General features: G+C 51.2%; 7 protein-coding genes across 7 annotated transcripts; 2 read left to right on the forward strand and 5 right to left on the reverse strand.

Annotated features, from left to right (window-relative positions):
• Positions 1-3: 3 nt before the first annotated feature.
• Positions 4-3,061, reverse strand: MIND_01065600 (Kinase-like protein; the record flags this gene model as incomplete). The annotated part of the gene is made up of 12 exons (XM_037367234.1): positions 4-516; positions 566-937; positions 990-1,055; positions 1,112-1,195; positions 1,242-1,331; positions 1,388-1,434; positions 1,486-1,929; positions 1,982-2,167; positions 2,215-2,455; positions 2,509-2,603; positions 2,654-2,726; positions 2,771-3,061. The coding sequence occupies 12 exons, from the start codon at positions 3,059-3,061 to the stop codon at positions 4-6; spliced, it is 2,502 nt and encodes an 833-aa protein (XP_037216628.1).
• Positions 3,062-3,240: 179 nt separating this feature from the next.
• MIND_01065700 (Glycoside hydrolase family 5 protein) lies at positions 3,241-5,930 on the forward strand (the record flags this gene model as incomplete). Its single annotated transcript, XM_037367235.1, has 3 exons — positions 3,241-3,575; positions 3,628-3,727; positions 3,774-5,930. The coding sequence occupies 3 exons, from the start codon at positions 3,241-3,243 to the stop codon at positions 5,928-5,930; spliced, it is 2,592 nt and encodes an 863-aa protein (XP_037216629.1).
• A 725-nt stretch (positions 5,931-6,655) lies between these two features.
• Positions 6,656-7,960, reverse strand: MIND_01065800 (uncharacterized protein; the record flags this gene model as incomplete). The annotated part of the gene is made up of 8 exons (XM_037367236.1): positions 7,766-7,960; positions 7,571-7,717; positions 7,442-7,520; positions 7,282-7,387; positions 7,214-7,233; positions 7,091-7,161; positions 6,752-7,033; positions 6,656-6,706 (listed from the first exon to the last, which is right to left on the reverse strand). Exons 1-8 carry the CDS (start codon positions 7,952-7,954, stop codon positions 6,656-6,658), a joined length of 945 nt encoding a protein of 314 aa, XP_037216630.1. The 5' UTR covers positions 7,955-7,960.
• A 358-nt stretch (positions 7,961-8,318) lies between these two features.
• On the reverse strand, positions 8,319-9,536 carry MIND_01065900 (uncharacterized protein; the record flags this gene model as incomplete). Its single annotated transcript, XM_037367237.1, has 7 exons — positions 8,319-8,624; positions 8,673-8,743; positions 8,793-8,812; positions 8,859-8,964; positions 9,011-9,089; positions 9,141-9,296; positions 9,348-9,536. The coding sequence occupies 7 exons, from the start codon at positions 9,534-9,536 to the stop codon at positions 8,319-8,321; spliced, it is 927 nt and encodes a 308-aa protein (XP_037216631.1).
• A 652-nt stretch (positions 9,537-10,188) lies between these two features.
• Positions 10,189-11,843, reverse strand: MIND_01066000 (uncharacterized protein; the record flags this gene model as incomplete). Its single annotated transcript, XM_037367238.1, has 13 exons — positions 10,189-10,258; positions 10,311-10,365; positions 10,415-10,521; positions 10,569-10,742; positions 10,792-10,954; positions 11,003-11,026; positions 11,071-11,095; positions 11,141-11,159; positions 11,209-11,325; positions 11,377-11,551; positions 11,610-11,635; positions 11,684-11,696; positions 11,741-11,843. 13 exons carry the CDS (start codon positions 11,841-11,843, stop codon positions 10,189-10,191), a joined length of 1,071 nt encoding a protein of 356 aa, XP_037216632.1.
• A 655-nt stretch (positions 11,844-12,498) lies between these two features.
• MIND_01066100 (uncharacterized protein) lies at positions 12,499-13,678 on the forward strand (the record flags this gene model as incomplete). The annotated part of the gene is made up of 4 exons (XM_037367239.1): positions 12,499-12,694; positions 12,743-13,211; positions 13,266-13,611; positions 13,655-13,678. The coding sequence occupies 4 exons, from the start codon at positions 12,499-12,501 to the stop codon at positions 13,676-13,678; spliced, it is 1,035 nt and encodes a 344-aa protein (XP_037216633.1).
• A 52-nt stretch (positions 13,679-13,730) lies between these two features.
• On the reverse strand, positions 13,731-15,233 carry MIND_01066200 (WD40 repeat-like protein; the record flags this gene model as incomplete). The annotated part of the gene is made up of 8 exons (XM_037367240.1): positions 15,162-15,233; positions 14,974-15,114; positions 14,813-14,920; positions 14,739-14,762; positions 14,577-14,692; positions 14,262-14,533; positions 13,901-14,206; positions 13,731-13,849 (listed from the first exon to the last, which is right to left on the reverse strand). The coding sequence occupies exons 1-8, from the start codon at positions 15,219-15,221 to the stop codon at positions 13,731-13,733; spliced, it is 1,146 nt and encodes a 381-aa protein (XP_037216634.1). The 5' UTR covers positions 15,222-15,233.
• Between the last annotated feature and the right edge of the window lie 159 nt (positions 15,234-15,392).

Consider the following 15,392-nt stretch of genomic DNA (forward strand, 5'->3'; position numbering starts at 1 on the left):
AGCTCATCCTAACGGGTCGAAATCCGCCCAGTCGTCCTTGCTTGGCTTGGACGCAGTCGACCAGGACGGTTGGGCGGGTTTGGAAGGCGCCAGGACACCGCTGCCCATCGTGAGCGGTGCGGCCATCATTGGCGAGGACGTGAACATTGGTGGTGTCGTCGCCGCCATTGGCGCGCTGGGCGTTAGGGAGATGTTGTAATTCGGTTTCGGGGGCTGCGGCTGCGGCTGGGGATTCGAGGACATTATGGGCGTGGTGGACAGCGATATGTTGTAGTTGGGTTTCGGAGGCCCCGACGGGAATGCCGGCATCGCTGACGTCATCGAATTCAAAGACGGCCGCGACAACGGCGGGGAGGGGAAAGAAAATGGTGTCGGTGTGGCAGTCGAAGCGCCGCCACCCAATGGCGACGGGCGTGATTGGAAAGTCGACTGTTGAGGGGAGGAAGGCATGGAGCGAACGGGAGGAAGTGTGACGGGGGATGTGGGCATGGCTGGGGAGGTCTGGAAAGACGGGGGCTACATAACAAACTCAGTGCTTTGACCATTCATGTTGAGAAGAACGTACATCATCGTTGAGCATGGTAGCCCATGGATCGTCATCCCAACCAGTGCTTGCTTCCGAGTCGGGCTTGACAGAGGCCCCATTTGCCCGACCGACAAGACTCGCAAAGTCCACGGAGCCTGCTGCTTGCGAACCGTTGCCGTTCATCGCCGTTGCCGACCGGTCTTCCAGTCTCTGCGAGTCACGAAGGAACTGCTTATGCTCTTCCTCGACACGTTCGCCTAGTTTCCGGATAACCCCCATAAAGCGCTGGAATTGGTCCAGATTAAGCAAGGGTCCCATCGACATCGTCCAGAGCTGGGGAAGAACCAGAGTAGCGACCGCCTCGCGGTCTACTTTCATGCCCATGGCCTCCTGCACGTTGAGCGTGGCCATCTAAAGAGAAGCCATTGATTGACCAGCTAGTGGAGGTGATCATATTACTCACTGTTACAGCCGGTTCTTTGGTGCGAATTTTCGACAGAAGCGGGACCAGCTTTTGTGTTAGGCTGCTCTTTTTGAAGAACATATCTATCAGACCAAGAAGAGCACAAACGCAAAAGGGCGTACTTGATCCAGCGTTTTTACCATTGCGAGGAAAGTAGTAAGCGTGGCCACCTTCACGGTCAGGACCCGGGTTTTCGAAAAGACCATCTATTTCCTTGTCAAAATTGATTCAAGAATCCAGCAGTTGACAAACGGCGACACGAGGGAATAAGACTCCTTGGACTTCCGCATAGTCGATGCTCTCGCAGAGTTCTGGGACAGTCTTTAATGCGCGCTCTTGAACCTGACATCATTTGTTGTCAATTGGGAAGCTGTGCTTAAAAGATTCAGAACACTGACCACCGCGTGCTCAGACTCCAGAGCATTATAAACCAAAGGCAAAACCTCTAGACTAGAATTCAGTCGCTGCAGCCAACTTTGCATATATTCCCACATACGCTCTCGGAAAGTATTCTTGTCTGTTTTGTTCTGCAGCATAAGAAGATTGTCGAGTAGCGTCAACATATTTTGCGGAGGCTCTTTGATGACGAACAATGGCTTCAGGCTTGGAAGGACCATTCCAGCGAACTGAGGAGCAGAGAGAATGTTGGATATCGAGAAAACGTTTGGCAGGATGTAGGGAAGGAGGTGGGTGTCCTTCATTTCCTCGAGCAAACTAGGGAGGATTTTGCGTGTTCTCAATCCTTCGGAAAAGCGTTCCAAAACAGAAGCCAAGCCTTTCATGAAAGAGATCTTCTCCTCTCGCGTTTTTGTCGCAAACGTCGAGCGATCCAGGAAGTTGAGCGTGGAAATAGGCAGACTGCTGAAGAATGGGTAGGAAGGGAGAGTGGTCGGAGTTGGGCGACTGGTAGCTTGTCGTGTGATGAGAGTTCGTAGCAGATCTATTATTAGATGAGGCGACACACTTTTTTTCAAAGCCGAGAGGGAACGTACTTTGTAAATCTGGGTCCAACGACTCCATTGCAGGGACAGGCTTTCCCGCATTGTCACGAAGCCCGCTCAAACTGCCGTGATTCTTGAATGGGGGTCTTCCTTTGCAATGGACTGCGTAGATGACACAGCCCAAAGAAAACATATCAGATGCTGTCAAGAGCTGCTCATCGAGAGCATATTCGGGTGCTGCATATGACTTCAGCATTCCGGTCTGGAGGCGAGCTTTGAATTACCCATGTAGTCAAACGATCGTTGGATGTAGGAGGGGACATGGCCGTCGAAAGTTGGGAACTCCCATCTCGTGGGTCCACCGCCAGGAGCCATTAGAGGAATTGTGAGACCAAGCCCCGCGATTTTCCAGTCGCCAGAGCTGTTGATTATGATGCTTTCCGTCCCAAGATTTGAGTGAATCAACTGCGCTGACGAGTGCAGGAACGAAAGACCCTTGCAAATTTGCAAGATGCCTTTTTGAATCTGGAGTGAGGTTAATAGACATGTCCTGCGAGTCAGAATACCATGCAAGTTACCTCAACCTCGTCCAGATCTACGATTGGTGTTCTGCCCATACCGGGGATGGAAAGCTCCAACGACGATAACACGGGTTCGGTGGCAAAAATAAGCTCTTGAGCAGAATGAGAAAAGATTAGTAGAGCAAAGATTAATTCACGCAACCTGTCCGTGTATCCTCCAAGGGTTCCACCATCTCCAGAATTGAAGGGTGTCGTAGTCGCGTCAACGACGAAGCCTATTCCATGTTCAGTGAAGAGGTTGAATCGGAAGAAAACACACCTCTGCTTTCAAGACTTCAAGAGTGCGATCCTTTGCAAGGGGCCGGAGCCGCTCCATTTCTGGACTGCGTTTATCGAAGGACCAGACACTGACGCGTTTGTTGGTGACTTTGTGTGTGGCCGACTGGACGCGCCATAAACCGATATTGAGGGGCGGTGAATATGTGGGTGATGAGGATGAATTGCTTGGCCCTGGGGTAGACGAGCGACTGCCGGGAGTGGATGAAGAGGAAAGGTTATAAGAAGCAGAAATATTTGAGCGAGCAAAGAAGCTCGTGGCCGCAGCAAACATGGTTCTGGATCAAGAGTCCAGCTCGTCGTCACACTTGACTCGCACTTTTACCGTCAACGGGCCAGAAATGTAGAACTCGAGGGTGGTAGGCAACGGACCGAGGTCTACAATTGATCGTATAATTACTACCCGTGACCGACCAAGTGGTGCGACTCTGCTAATTATCGACCACCACCTCCATGCCTACCGTCCCCTCCCATTCTCCCGCAACCGGTAGTGCAACCTCGTCATCCTATATTCATACGACCGACTGCAATTTTGTCGACAACGCTGGTCGAACCCTGCTTCTTCGTGGAGTGAACTTGTCTGGCTCCTCTAAAGCGCCTGTAGACCGCCCATCATATATTCGAGAAGACTTTTGGGAAACAGCAGAAGCCGGAGGAGAGTCATTCATTGGGAGGCCACTCAACATCGACGATGGTTCAGCAGACGTTCACCTAGCACGTCTCAGTGGGTGGGGCTTTAACATGCTTCGCTTTCCTGTCACCTGGGAATCGTTGGAGCACGAAGGCCCGTAAGAGCTTTCCGTCTAAATCTTTCTATACGTTGGTCCTCATCCTATCTAGGGGAAAATTCGACTATGACTTCATGGACTACACTGTTCGTGTGTTACGAAAGTGCAAAGAATATGGCTTCCGCGTGTATATGGACCCCCACCAAGACATTGTAGGTGAAACAACCTATCCTTATATCCACTCTTCATTGTGTCTAGTGGTCGCGTTTCTCTGGCGGTTCGGGAGCCCCGTTTTGGACCCTAGCTGCTTGTGGTATCAACCCCCGGAATTTCACCGCAACCCAAGCCGCCATCCTCCACTGTGAATACCCGCTTGCCCATGACCCCGACCCCGCCTCCCTTCCCGCCATGATATGGTCAACAAACTACGGGCGCCTTCTCTCCCAAACTCTCTTCACACTATTCTTTGCCGGTCAGGAATTTGCACCAAGATGTGTGATCGACGGCATGAACATCCAGGACTATCTCCAGTCACATTTCATCGAGGCCATGGGCCAAATGGCCGACCGCATTCGGGCTGCAGGAGACCTTTTAGAAGACTGCGTCATTGGGTGGGACAGCATGAACGAGCCTTCAGAGGGTCTTTGTGGCTGGGTTGATCTTTCAGTCAACCCCTCAGCGCAGGGTTCGACGCTTCGAAAAGGCACATACCCAACTCCACTGCAAAGCTTCCGTCTCGGTGTCGGTCAAGCTCAAACGGTTGACAGCTACTCGTTTGGTGCCTTTGGACCCAGTCGTGATGGAACTGTGACAGTTGACCCAAAAGGTCGCTCAATATGGGCTTCGCCGGACGACGAGCCTGACGGTGTCCATCCCACGTGGGGCTGGAAGCGTGATGTTAACTGGCCACTGGGAACTTGCATTTGGGCTCATCATGGCGTATGGGACATCGAAACGGGTTTCTTAATGCTTCCCAACTACTTCCAAACTCTGCCTGGAACAGACACTATGGTAGAGTTCCTTGAAGACTTTTGGAAACCCCATTTCATTGCCTTTGCCCGACGAATACGCGCCGCACACCCCGAAGCCATACTCTTCGTCCAACCACCCGTCTTTGCGCGGCCTGTAGCTCTCGAGGAAGACATTCTGGCCGGTCGTGGCGCTTACTCGGCCCACTATTATGACGGACTGACGTTGATTTCGCGGCACTGGAACTGGTTCAACGCTGATGCACTGGGTCTGTTACGCGGGCATTACAAATCAACGCTGCAAGCAGTCAAAATCGGGACGGGAGCTATTCGCAAATCTCTTCAAGAGCAACTCGGTATTCTCAAAGCGGACGCCCTCACACTGGGTGCTTTCCCAACAATCATTGGCGAGATAGGAACGCCATTCGATATGGATTCGAAGCGTGCCTATTACGGTGACTCACATGGGCGTGGCGTTGGCGATTACAGTCAGCAGGAAAAGGCGCTCGATGCTAGCCTAAACGGTGCTGATGGTCCCAACGCTGTCAATTGGACCGTTTGGACTTACTGCCCTGACTCGTCACATGAGTGGGGCGACGGATGGAATATGGAGGATCTCAGTTTGTGGTCGGCGGACGATATGCGGACGCCGCGAAGCCCGATGTACAAGATTGGCTCTGACGAGAGCTCTGCCACGGCTGCTTATGGCAGCGAAGCGGTGCTCCTCAAGAAATCAGGCGTGACCACGACGGTCATCTCTGCGGCCAACTCAACGTTAACGCTCCCGACAGGCACCGGGCTAGAAGCGGCTGGCTGGAGAGCGAATCCATACGACTTTTTAACTGACGGAGCCCGTGCCGTCCGTGCATTCTGTCGACCATGGCCAATAAAACTTGTCGGCACCTCACGCTCGGTCGAATTCGACATCGCCTCTACCCTTTTCCGGCTTGTTGTCAATGTGCGGCCCCAAGACAGACTGCGGCCGGAGGAAGACGACGACGAGCTTGCGAGCGAGATATTTGTGCCTCTGGTCCATTATGCCAATGCGCGGTTGCTGCGGGACAGTGACACTCGGAGCGTCGCAAGCCTCGATGAAGAGCTCCCGACTGGCAAGACCTCGATGAATGCGTCCACCGTCAATCTTCCGATGTTGCGAGACATGACTGCGAGCACAAGCAGTGCCAGCACTGAAGTCGCCAGTATGGACCTGCGCGTGACTGCTGAGAAAGGCAGGGAGCTGGTGGACGTGGATGTGTCGGTGAGTGCGGGCCGGTGGGCGATTGAAGGCCAGACATTGCGGTGGTGGTATGATGTCCCTGCCGCGGGAGAAGCTGAGCGGCAGTTCACGATAGAGATACGACGACGGGGCGGGGGCATCAAGACAACGGACTTGGCGCCAGGTTGGACGGAGAGTTTGTGTCCACCAGAGAGCTGTAGCATTATGTAGCATCGTTGGACTTTTTTTTGGATAGCATGTACTAGACATTACTTAAGCAGCAATACTTTATCTTCTAATCTAACGCGGTCACATGATAGGTCATTCACATTCCTCAGTGGGACAAGGTATATAATGAAATAAGGCCGACGCGCGGCGGAGTACAAACAGAACCACTACTATTAGTACAACAAGTACATTTCCCTGTCTTAGTGGCCTACTGGACTTCAACAGTTTCCAAGGTGAGTATGTTTACATTCCAGCTGTCGATATGCGGCATCATCATATGCCGCACTTGAAGTTCATGGCATCAAGTCCGGCAGTCGCCGCCGAACCAGTCAATTGCAATGGTAGTATTTGCCCTTGGAGACATTGCCAAAGTGTAAGACATGTTGAGCGCAACGAGCAGAGGTCGGCGCGAAAGAAGGGAAGGAAGGAGCGCGGGGGCGGGACGCAGGATCAGCGAACACGCAAGTGGATGAGGGTCCGGGAAGAGCAGCAAAGAATGAATGATGTAAGTAGGACAGATGTGCTACATAGGTGCTAGCTACGACTATCAACAAGACACAGGAAATTTTCTTGTTTTCAGCCTCAGTTATCCTTTAGTTATCCTCCTTGATTGCTCACGAGCTTGCCGGTCCGTCACGGTGTGCCGATGCTTAGATCAGTGATTGATTGTGAAAAACCGGCCGAGCTGACGAGTGTGCTTTTAGATAAGCACTCAGTCCCACTTTCGGTCACCCATAAGCACAAACTCCGAACTTCGTTCCGTTTGTGAATATTTGATTCTGTACGGATTAACGCTGCCTGCGAATTGGACTAGTGATAATTACCGCCTGACTTTCCTCATCAATCGCGAATTTCCTGACACTCGCCGACCGCGTTGAAAGTTTCATGGTCGATGCGGCGTACGAGCCGACGACCGTTTCGTCGTCCTTGGCCCACCCTAGGCCAATGCGCATGTGTAGCAGCACGGTACAGATACCAAATGTGACCCCAGCGATGCCTGTCGAAATAAAAATGCCCGCGACCCATTGTGCTTGGAACGCGACGAGAATGAGGATGGTGAGGGCTAGTTGCAGCGCAGCGCTTTCGACAATGATGGCGAGGAGTGACTAAATGACAATGGTTTGAGTTCAAGTCGGTGTTGGGAAACGGCAAATATAACCCACCCGCAGCTGCGCGTTGCGCGTTTGCATCGGGAATGCCCGCACCATCCACATCAGCTGTGCAAAGATTGTAACTGTGCGAGTCTGAGAGAAAGCCAGTGGAGCAGGCTATGGTCAAGAGCGTACTCGTGCTATATATGCTGATTCTGGCGGAAGATGAGTCGTAAAGCAGTGTCCAAATCCAAAAGGCATACATTATCGAGGTCACCAGCTTGCAGGCAAGCCAACTATTTGACAAGGAGAGGTAGTCTTCACCGCGCTCAGCGAGCACAGCTCGAACGACAATTCCGGCCGCTGATACTGCAAGTAAGGTGTGAGACTGCGCTGGTGACGCCACATATAAGTAGGTACTACCTATCTGCACAACAAGACACGCGGCTGGAAACAGAATTATCTGGCGGTCGCGGGAGGATAAGACGTATAGTCTCTGAAGCTAATGGATAATGTTGGTGGACGACATTGGATCGTGGGCGAAGAACACACCACAAACGCATCGGTGATCGTATGGCTGGTGACCATGAAGACGATGTTTGCGATGAACGCCGGCTGTGTCATGTCAGAGTAGAATGCCACAGCACCACCGAGAGTCCCTATAGCGTAGATTGTGCGGTACAGCGTGATCACCCAGTGCTGTTAAATTGTCAGCATCGGTAGACGGCCAACTATACGAAGACGCACACCAGTTATCACTACAAATTGAAGCGTCAGTCCAGCAAGCACAAGCCGTGCCGGTCTTGTCTTGGGTGGAAACCCATGTCGACCGACAAAAAGATGGACGGTTAGTGTGAAGATGACGAAGTAGATGCCGTAGAGGAGACATTCGAGAAGAGCCTGCACCAGGTTGGCTCTCAAGAGTTCATCGGGCATAGATGATGGGCACGGAAAGGAAGAGTTGGAGATGCGATACTTGAAGAATTGTGAATACTAAACAGTCGTCATGTCGAGCGTCCGTGCAACCCGTTTGCCTAGACCATCGTCGTGTCGTTGTGCGAGCGCCAAGCAAATGTGCTAGGAGTAATTGCTTTTGACATAGAACCGTAGTCAGGTCAAAGAAACGAGGTTACGGTGACCGGCCGAGGATGTGATGCGATGATTCCAACAACGTCACACATGTCACCATCATCTTCTAATCTTACGCGGTCACATGAGATCGTACTCCCAAGCCTCTTCCCAGTCCTGCGAATTTCTGGCTGCGTATAGCGAAAAGTATTCGACAGTTTGTGGATTAACGCTACCTGCGGATGGGACTAGTCTCCGTCTGGCCTTCTTCATCGATCGCGAACTTCCCCGCTGTCCCCGACCGAGCCGTAAGTTTCATGGTGGATGCGGCGTATGAGCTGACGACGGTTCCGTCATCCTTTGCCCATCCAAGGCCAATGCGCATGTGTATGAGCGCGGTACAAATTCCAAACGTGACCCCAGCAATGCCCATGGAAATATGAATACCCGCAATCCATCGTGCTTGGAAGGCAACGAGATTGAGAACAGTTATCGTCAGTTGCAATGCGGCGCTTTCGACAATGATTGCGAGAAGGGACTAATGATGATGGTTCAAGTTCATGTCAAAGACAAGGGAAAACCTGACCCGCAGCTGTGCGTTTCGCGTTTGCATTGGGAATGCTCGCACCATCCACATCAGTTGCACAAAGATAGTAGCTATCCGGCTTTGAGGCGACAAATGAACCAGACAATACCGAGAACGTACCGGTGCTATATACGCTAATGCTGGCCAAAGTTGAGCAGCAACCAATATCTAAATTGAAACGCATACATGATAGAAGTCACCAGTTTGCAGGTAAGCCAGCTATTAGACAAGGTGAAGTAGTCTTCGCCACGCTTAGCGAGAGCAGATCGGACGACGAATCCTGTTGCCGCCACTGTAAGGGTATGAGACCGCGCTGACGGCAACAAGATTAGTCTTACCTATCTGTACGACAAGACATGCAGCCGGGAAAATAATAATCTTGCGGTCGCGGGAGGACAGAGCATATAGTCTTTGAAGCTAGTGGGTACCGTTAATACCGTGACATTGACTTGGAGGCGAGGAACACACCACAAAAGCATCAGTGATCGTATGGCTGGTGACCATGAAGGCGAGATTTGCAATAAAGGCCGGCTGGGTTATGTCGGAGTAAAATGCCAAAGCACCAGCCCCGCCACCAAGAGTCCCCATGGCGTAGATCGTACGGTACAACGTTATTACCCAGTGCTATAATGTCTGAATTAGCATTAATAAACGGCTAACGATACTATCACGCACAGCAGTTACCACTACAAACTGGAGACTCAGTCCAGTAAGCACAAGTCGCGCGGGTCGCGTCTTGGGCGGGAATCCTTGTCGACCGATAAAAAGATGGACTGTCAAGGTGAAGATCACGAAATAGAGGCCATAGAAGAGAGATTCGAAGAGCGCCTCGACGAGGTGGTCTCTCAGGAGTTCATTGACCATCGACAAAGGTGGAGAAGGAAGGGAAGGGTTGCGAAATGTGGGGAGATTTTTTCAGAATTTTTGAATGTCTGTCTTGCCGAATGTCCGTGCCACCCGTGATCGTTAGCCCGTGGCCCCCGTGCGTGTAATACTATCAGCGGTCCGTTAAAGGTATCTAAGAGGCAAGAGCCAAGAGCCAAGCAATAGTACCAATTCAGTGTTGTGAAAGGCGATGAACTTGGGCAATCAGAGGAACAAGTTCTCGCCAGACCACACCGACCAAGATTGGAAGCGGACATAGGGCAAACCTGGACGTTTGACGAGTGGAAGCACTGCGGGGAGTGAAAAAACAGCGGTGAGGCGGTTTGCGCCGACGAGAATTTGAACACATCGCCGTTGATTGTGAAGTTTTTGTGTGTGACGAATGGTGACTGGCCATGAACAAATCGAAGTCCAACAAATTCAAAAAGGGGCTAACCCGGGATCGAACCGGGGGCCTCGCCCATGGAAAACTCTGTAACAGAGCGGAAAACCCGAAGGGCGAATCATACCTCTAGACCATTAGCCGACGGTGAATGGTGCGATGGTTAATGATACACCGTATAACACCCAATTCATGCCCAGTTTACTAAGACAAAACGTTTCCAATTCACTTAGACATAGTCAGTCTTGTCTACAATTTAGCCTTCAAGTTATTTGCAGCGCTCAAGCTCTTTTCTGCGGTGTGAACCAATTCATCGACACTTGTAAAATTTGCGATCAGCCAAAAACATATACTCATGTCGATAAACTCACATCTCCTTTGCTGGTTTAATATCTGTGATACTGCCAGCAACTTTGCCCATGAGGACTGGAGAGATGAAGTCAGCAGATGTCTTTCAAATGCAGACAACACGTACAGAATGTCCCTTCCAATGAGCGCTTAGGGTTCTTGTCCAGCTCAACTTGATGAGGGATCTTTCCAGCGGCAAGTAGTTGCTCCTGCTCTCCCTTGCGTTGTGTTTCCCTGGGAAAGTGTTGTGTACTTCACAACGCGATGAGGCTATGGCCTACCATTCTTTCACATATGCCGTGGTCCGAACACTCATCGGTCGGCCACTGTAGATCAAGGTTCGCGCAACATCATCATACCCAGCGCTGAGCACGAGCTGTTTGTGGGTTCTGTTGGCACCGGCTTCCTCACTTGCGACAAAGCGTGTTCCGACCCACACACCCGAAGCGCCGTACCTGATATAATATGTTACAAATAAACCCACTATCAGAACGCTCGACTTACGAAAGAGCAGCAGCAAGGCCACGTCCGTCTGCAATGCCGCCAGCGGCGACAACGACAATGGGTTTCCCAGTCAGCGGGCTCTTGGTATTCTTGCATAGATCCACAACGGCTGGGATCAGAATAGAAAATGGGGTGTCTCCTGTGTGGCCACCTCCTTCACCTCCTACGAATGACGTCGTTAGCGGGCTTCCATGCTGGAGACAAGTCTAACCTTGAGCGCAAATGATGTCGACACCTAATTGCGTGAGCGCGTCGACTATATGAAAGGGTAAACCACACCTTGAGCTAACGCTTTAGCGACATGCTAATGCAACATAAGTCTCAAGGGCGTGCAACTTGGAAAGCAGACCTTGGGATGCCCAATCATACTAATTTCGTCCATTAGAATGTGAAACATAACGCTTTCACCACACTCACTTCATCACCAGAATATTAGCCGCATGCAACTTGTCGACCACCCATTTGGGAGGAACGCCGACGGCACAGACGAAGAGAGATGCCCCTCCCTGAATGATGACATCAATGAGCTCGGGTCTAGAGGCAAGTCAAGTGCTGTCGGTAGCCAAAAAGTTTGTGACGACGAACAATTGGCCGCTGGTATAATCCATGTTTGTCTTGCGCGCACTTCCACCTACTTGTGGAAGGAGAAGGTCTACGCCAAACGGCGCATTCTTGTCTTCCAGATAGCTCTTGAGCTCTTCGATGGAGCCTTTGAGGAACTTGGGACTTTGGCGAACACCGCCAATAACGCCGATTCCGCCTGAAAGGCACTGTTACTCCGAGTCGCCGTCACGAGATCAAGAGAGAGAAATGCACACCAGAGTTGGTCACAGCGGCAGCCAATCTACAGCATGTCAGCGCTTGCAGGAAGTTAGACACCTCTCGGACTCACTTTGGGCCTGCCGCTGTAATATTTCGTGAGCATAAGGCACTGTTTCGGTCAAAGAACTTAACAGAGACTTGCCTACGTTCATTCCAGCCAGCATGACCGGATGGTTGATTTTAAACAACTTGGTGAGCGGTGTCGAGAAAACCGGTTGAGAAGACGGCATTTTGGTTGAGACTCGAGAGTGGTTGAAGGACTTTGTGGTTAACTGACAGGATGTTCGGCCTTTATGAACCCGGCGTAATAGTAGCCGCCTCAAGACGTCGAACGATAAGAATCCGGCATCCGTGTGACCAGTTGAGGCTTGACCCAGGATCAGGTGCCCGGATTTTGTGGACGGAAGTATCTCGTTTGGGATCACTTTGCGCGCTAAATTTTTCTATAGGCAAGCTTCTCGGCCAGATCCGGCGACTTTGCGGAGGAGGAGCCGAATGAAATTTTCGCTTCATCGTTGCCCAGGAGGTCGATGCGCTGATGAAGGAGTTAGAAAAGCGAGTAGCAAAGCACCAATAAGCTGATAGACATCGACTTAGACTGGATACATTCAAGTTCGCTGCTCAAGTTACTTGACTGAGCTTGACTGTTACTAGTCATATACTTGAAAAACCGCATGCCTACCCTGGGGGGTGGTTGAACACTGACCGGTGACCCCGAGGCCCGAGGTCTTGACCCGGACTGCAATCGTGTTGGACTTTGAACGCCAAACGAAAAAAACCTCCTGTCACGGTTCATGTGACCGCGACCTTGGATTTTGGCCTCCAGCATGTTTCTCATGCTAAGACTATTCTGCCGGCGGCAAGAAGCCACGCTGCACCTCCACGATGAATTCTGCAACGATAGCCTCTGCTGTCGTCCTCTTCAGCTCGATCATCTTTTGGTGGTATCGCAGCACCCGCTCAACAAATTATTTCCAGCTATCAGGCGTCCGCGCTCCAACGCCTCTTCCTCATTTCGACGTCGATAAGACCCTCGCCAGACCATATCGTCCTTTCAGATGGGAGTATCACCAAACGATGAGCAAGTCTGCCCTACTTTGCGCGTTTTCGATGCTCACAAGCTAATCAGGCCTCAAGGCCATGGACCCAGACCGTTGGATTGAGCTCGAGTCCACCTACAAGGAGCGAATCAAGCAACGAAATGCACTCTACGCAAAGTATGGCAAGAAGATCATCGACTGCCTGCCCGGCGCAGAATCTGCATGCCGCGAGTTGATGGAAATGGTCGTCCAGTTCATTTGCGTGCGCTATCCAGGCCAATTTTCGGTCGATTATCGTTCTGGCCTTTTCAACAACCGTATACTGGGGACAACATCGAATATCTTCACTATAGAGCCCCTCCACTTCCTCCTGCAGCACGTCCCTGAAGACTTTCTAATCACCCAACCCGATAGCAAGACAGGGCTTTACACCTTCCGCGCAGGCGTCTCTTGCTCGTCTGTCGGGTGGAATGTCTCCACTAAAATCGGTCTCGATCTCTCCGGCATCCATGCCCCAGTCCCCGACTACGAGGACAAAATGGCCTTCTCTATGAACAGGTTAGCATTTAATGGTCGCACTTGCATCTGAATCTTCGTCTGACAGAATGCCAGGTTCTTCTCAAGCATGAAGGTTGACAAACCAATCCAGCGCGGCTCATGGAGTTTAGAAATTGGCCAGCCACTATTTCTTCAGGAGGACGAGCCAGATTTTCGGCAAAGCAAGCCCAACGTTTCGCTCGATGACATCCATCTACGGGTGGACTGGCAGACGTTGAGGCGACTGCCTCGCTCCCGAGCTATCGTGTTTAACTTCAAGCCACTCTTCACATCCGTCAAGCAGTTCAGACATGAACCGTACATTCCTCGCCTTCTGCTGCGAATTCTTCGCGAAAGCAAAGCGTCATTGTTGGAGTACAAGGCTACGTCACACGTCGAGCATATCGTTATCCCCGCTCTCGTTAAATGGTCCAAAGAGCAAGAGGAGAAAGGTTTGGTTCCAGTGGATTGGCGAGAGCGGACTTTAGCGGAGGACCCCTTCTTTCCCGGCTGGGAGCACAACTGTACGGAACATGGCTTCTAATCGTCCATTAACTCTGCCAGCTCCCGCTCCTCGTCTTCTGTCATTGAAAACTCCAACTCGGCTTTGGTGCTTTTGACCTCGGGAGGTGGGACCGGAGGTCGCGGTTTGAGAAGATCTGGTTTCAGTTAGAGATAACTAGGCAAGTAAAAAATGCAATTCAATTTACCTGCAACCCTCCACTTGCGAATAGTTCCGTCTAAGCTTGTACTTATAAGCCAAGGCTCACCCCCAGTTGCTCTTGCCCAAAGTTGTAACACCGTTACGTCATGCCAATGTGCGTCGATCTCGTTCAAAAGCTCGGGTTTGTCCAAGTCGGAGACATCGTAGACACGAATAACATCGCCAGAGCCAGTGATAATATATGGCTCGTCCAGCTCACTCAGCGAAACAAGACAACGGACAGCAAGAGGATGCGTGATAGAGCATGCTGTCTTGGAGCCAACAGTAAGTTGTGCCGTTTCGTCAGTAGAGGCTAGGAGGAACAAATGAGGAATCACTGGAAAAACTGTTGGAAAAAAGACAGCCACCTGTCCAGAGTCGGTCGCCAGAGAGTTGCAGGTCGGTTATTCCGGTCCGATGATGCTGCAATTCCGTCTTCAACGTCGCTTTCCACCGCGGCTCAGTGTTGCCTTCCTTGACGAGGTCCCATATTCTGATGATGCCCATGGTGTCAGCCGTATATAGAAGCCCAGTCGACGCCGAAAGTGCAACTCCTTCGATGCAAGCGATGGGACGAGTGTGAGAGGAAATCGAGCCCAAGCTCGTTAATGGGGTGTCGGCTTCCACTTTGGATAAGTCCCTGCACCATTAGTTCGAGCAGCAAAGAGGTCACGTATACCCACCAAAATCGCACAATTTTGTCCGAGCTCCCAGAAATTAACAGGTGGAGGGACTGGACGACACAGAGACATTTGACGAAATCGGAATGCGCATCGGTTGATGATACCATGGCCTTAGTCTTCCAGAGTTTTATAACAAGACGGAGGACCCGGAATGGCGCGTACTGTGGTGTCCCAGACTTTGATCGTCTAGAAAAACATCAAGTCTGCAGACAGTGGAGACCTGGATGTACCCTGACCTTATCCCAAGAGCCGGTCAGCAAATAATCTTTCGACTCCTTCTCATAGAATGCCAGCGATGTGGCTGGGCCCGTATGTCCTTTGTAAATTTGGAGCGTCTTTCCCGTCTAATCTGCTTATATCAGTCGCGTCGCCTCAATTTCCACTGACATGGCACGACCTCTAAGTCCATTTTGCGGGCGACAGTGGTGTTTTCTGCAAGCCATCCGTACCCCTTATAGACCTGCAACGCAAGTGCCTTGCCCGCGAGTTGAATTGGCTCGCCGATGTCTTTAGTTCGCTCTGCTTTTTGTCGTCGAGCCTTGCTGGTTGAAGTGAAAGAGTCCGCAAGCTACCAAGACCACCCACTTCTGTGAGTTCAAGCTGGGCTTCGGAGACGAGATACTCTGGCGACTCTGCGGTGGACATGGTGGTTTGAGTTCACAAGGGTCACATGTTACAATTATTTTACTCGTACTTGGTTTTCTACGATACTATATATGCTGCTGACTATCAATACGTGCAGGGGAATTCTACCAGATACAGTTTGTGTCGTTGCGTTCGTGTTGCTGTTGATTTGGACCATGCGTACCAGAAAGG

This window comes from Mycena indigotica (assembly GCF_014461135.1).
Source record: "Mycena indigotica strain 171206Taipei chromosome Unknown Mind.scaff0009, whole genome shotgun sequence".
Lineage (NCBI taxonomy): Eukaryota > Fungi > Basidiomycota > Agaricomycetes > Agaricales > Mycenaceae > Mycena > Mycena indigotica.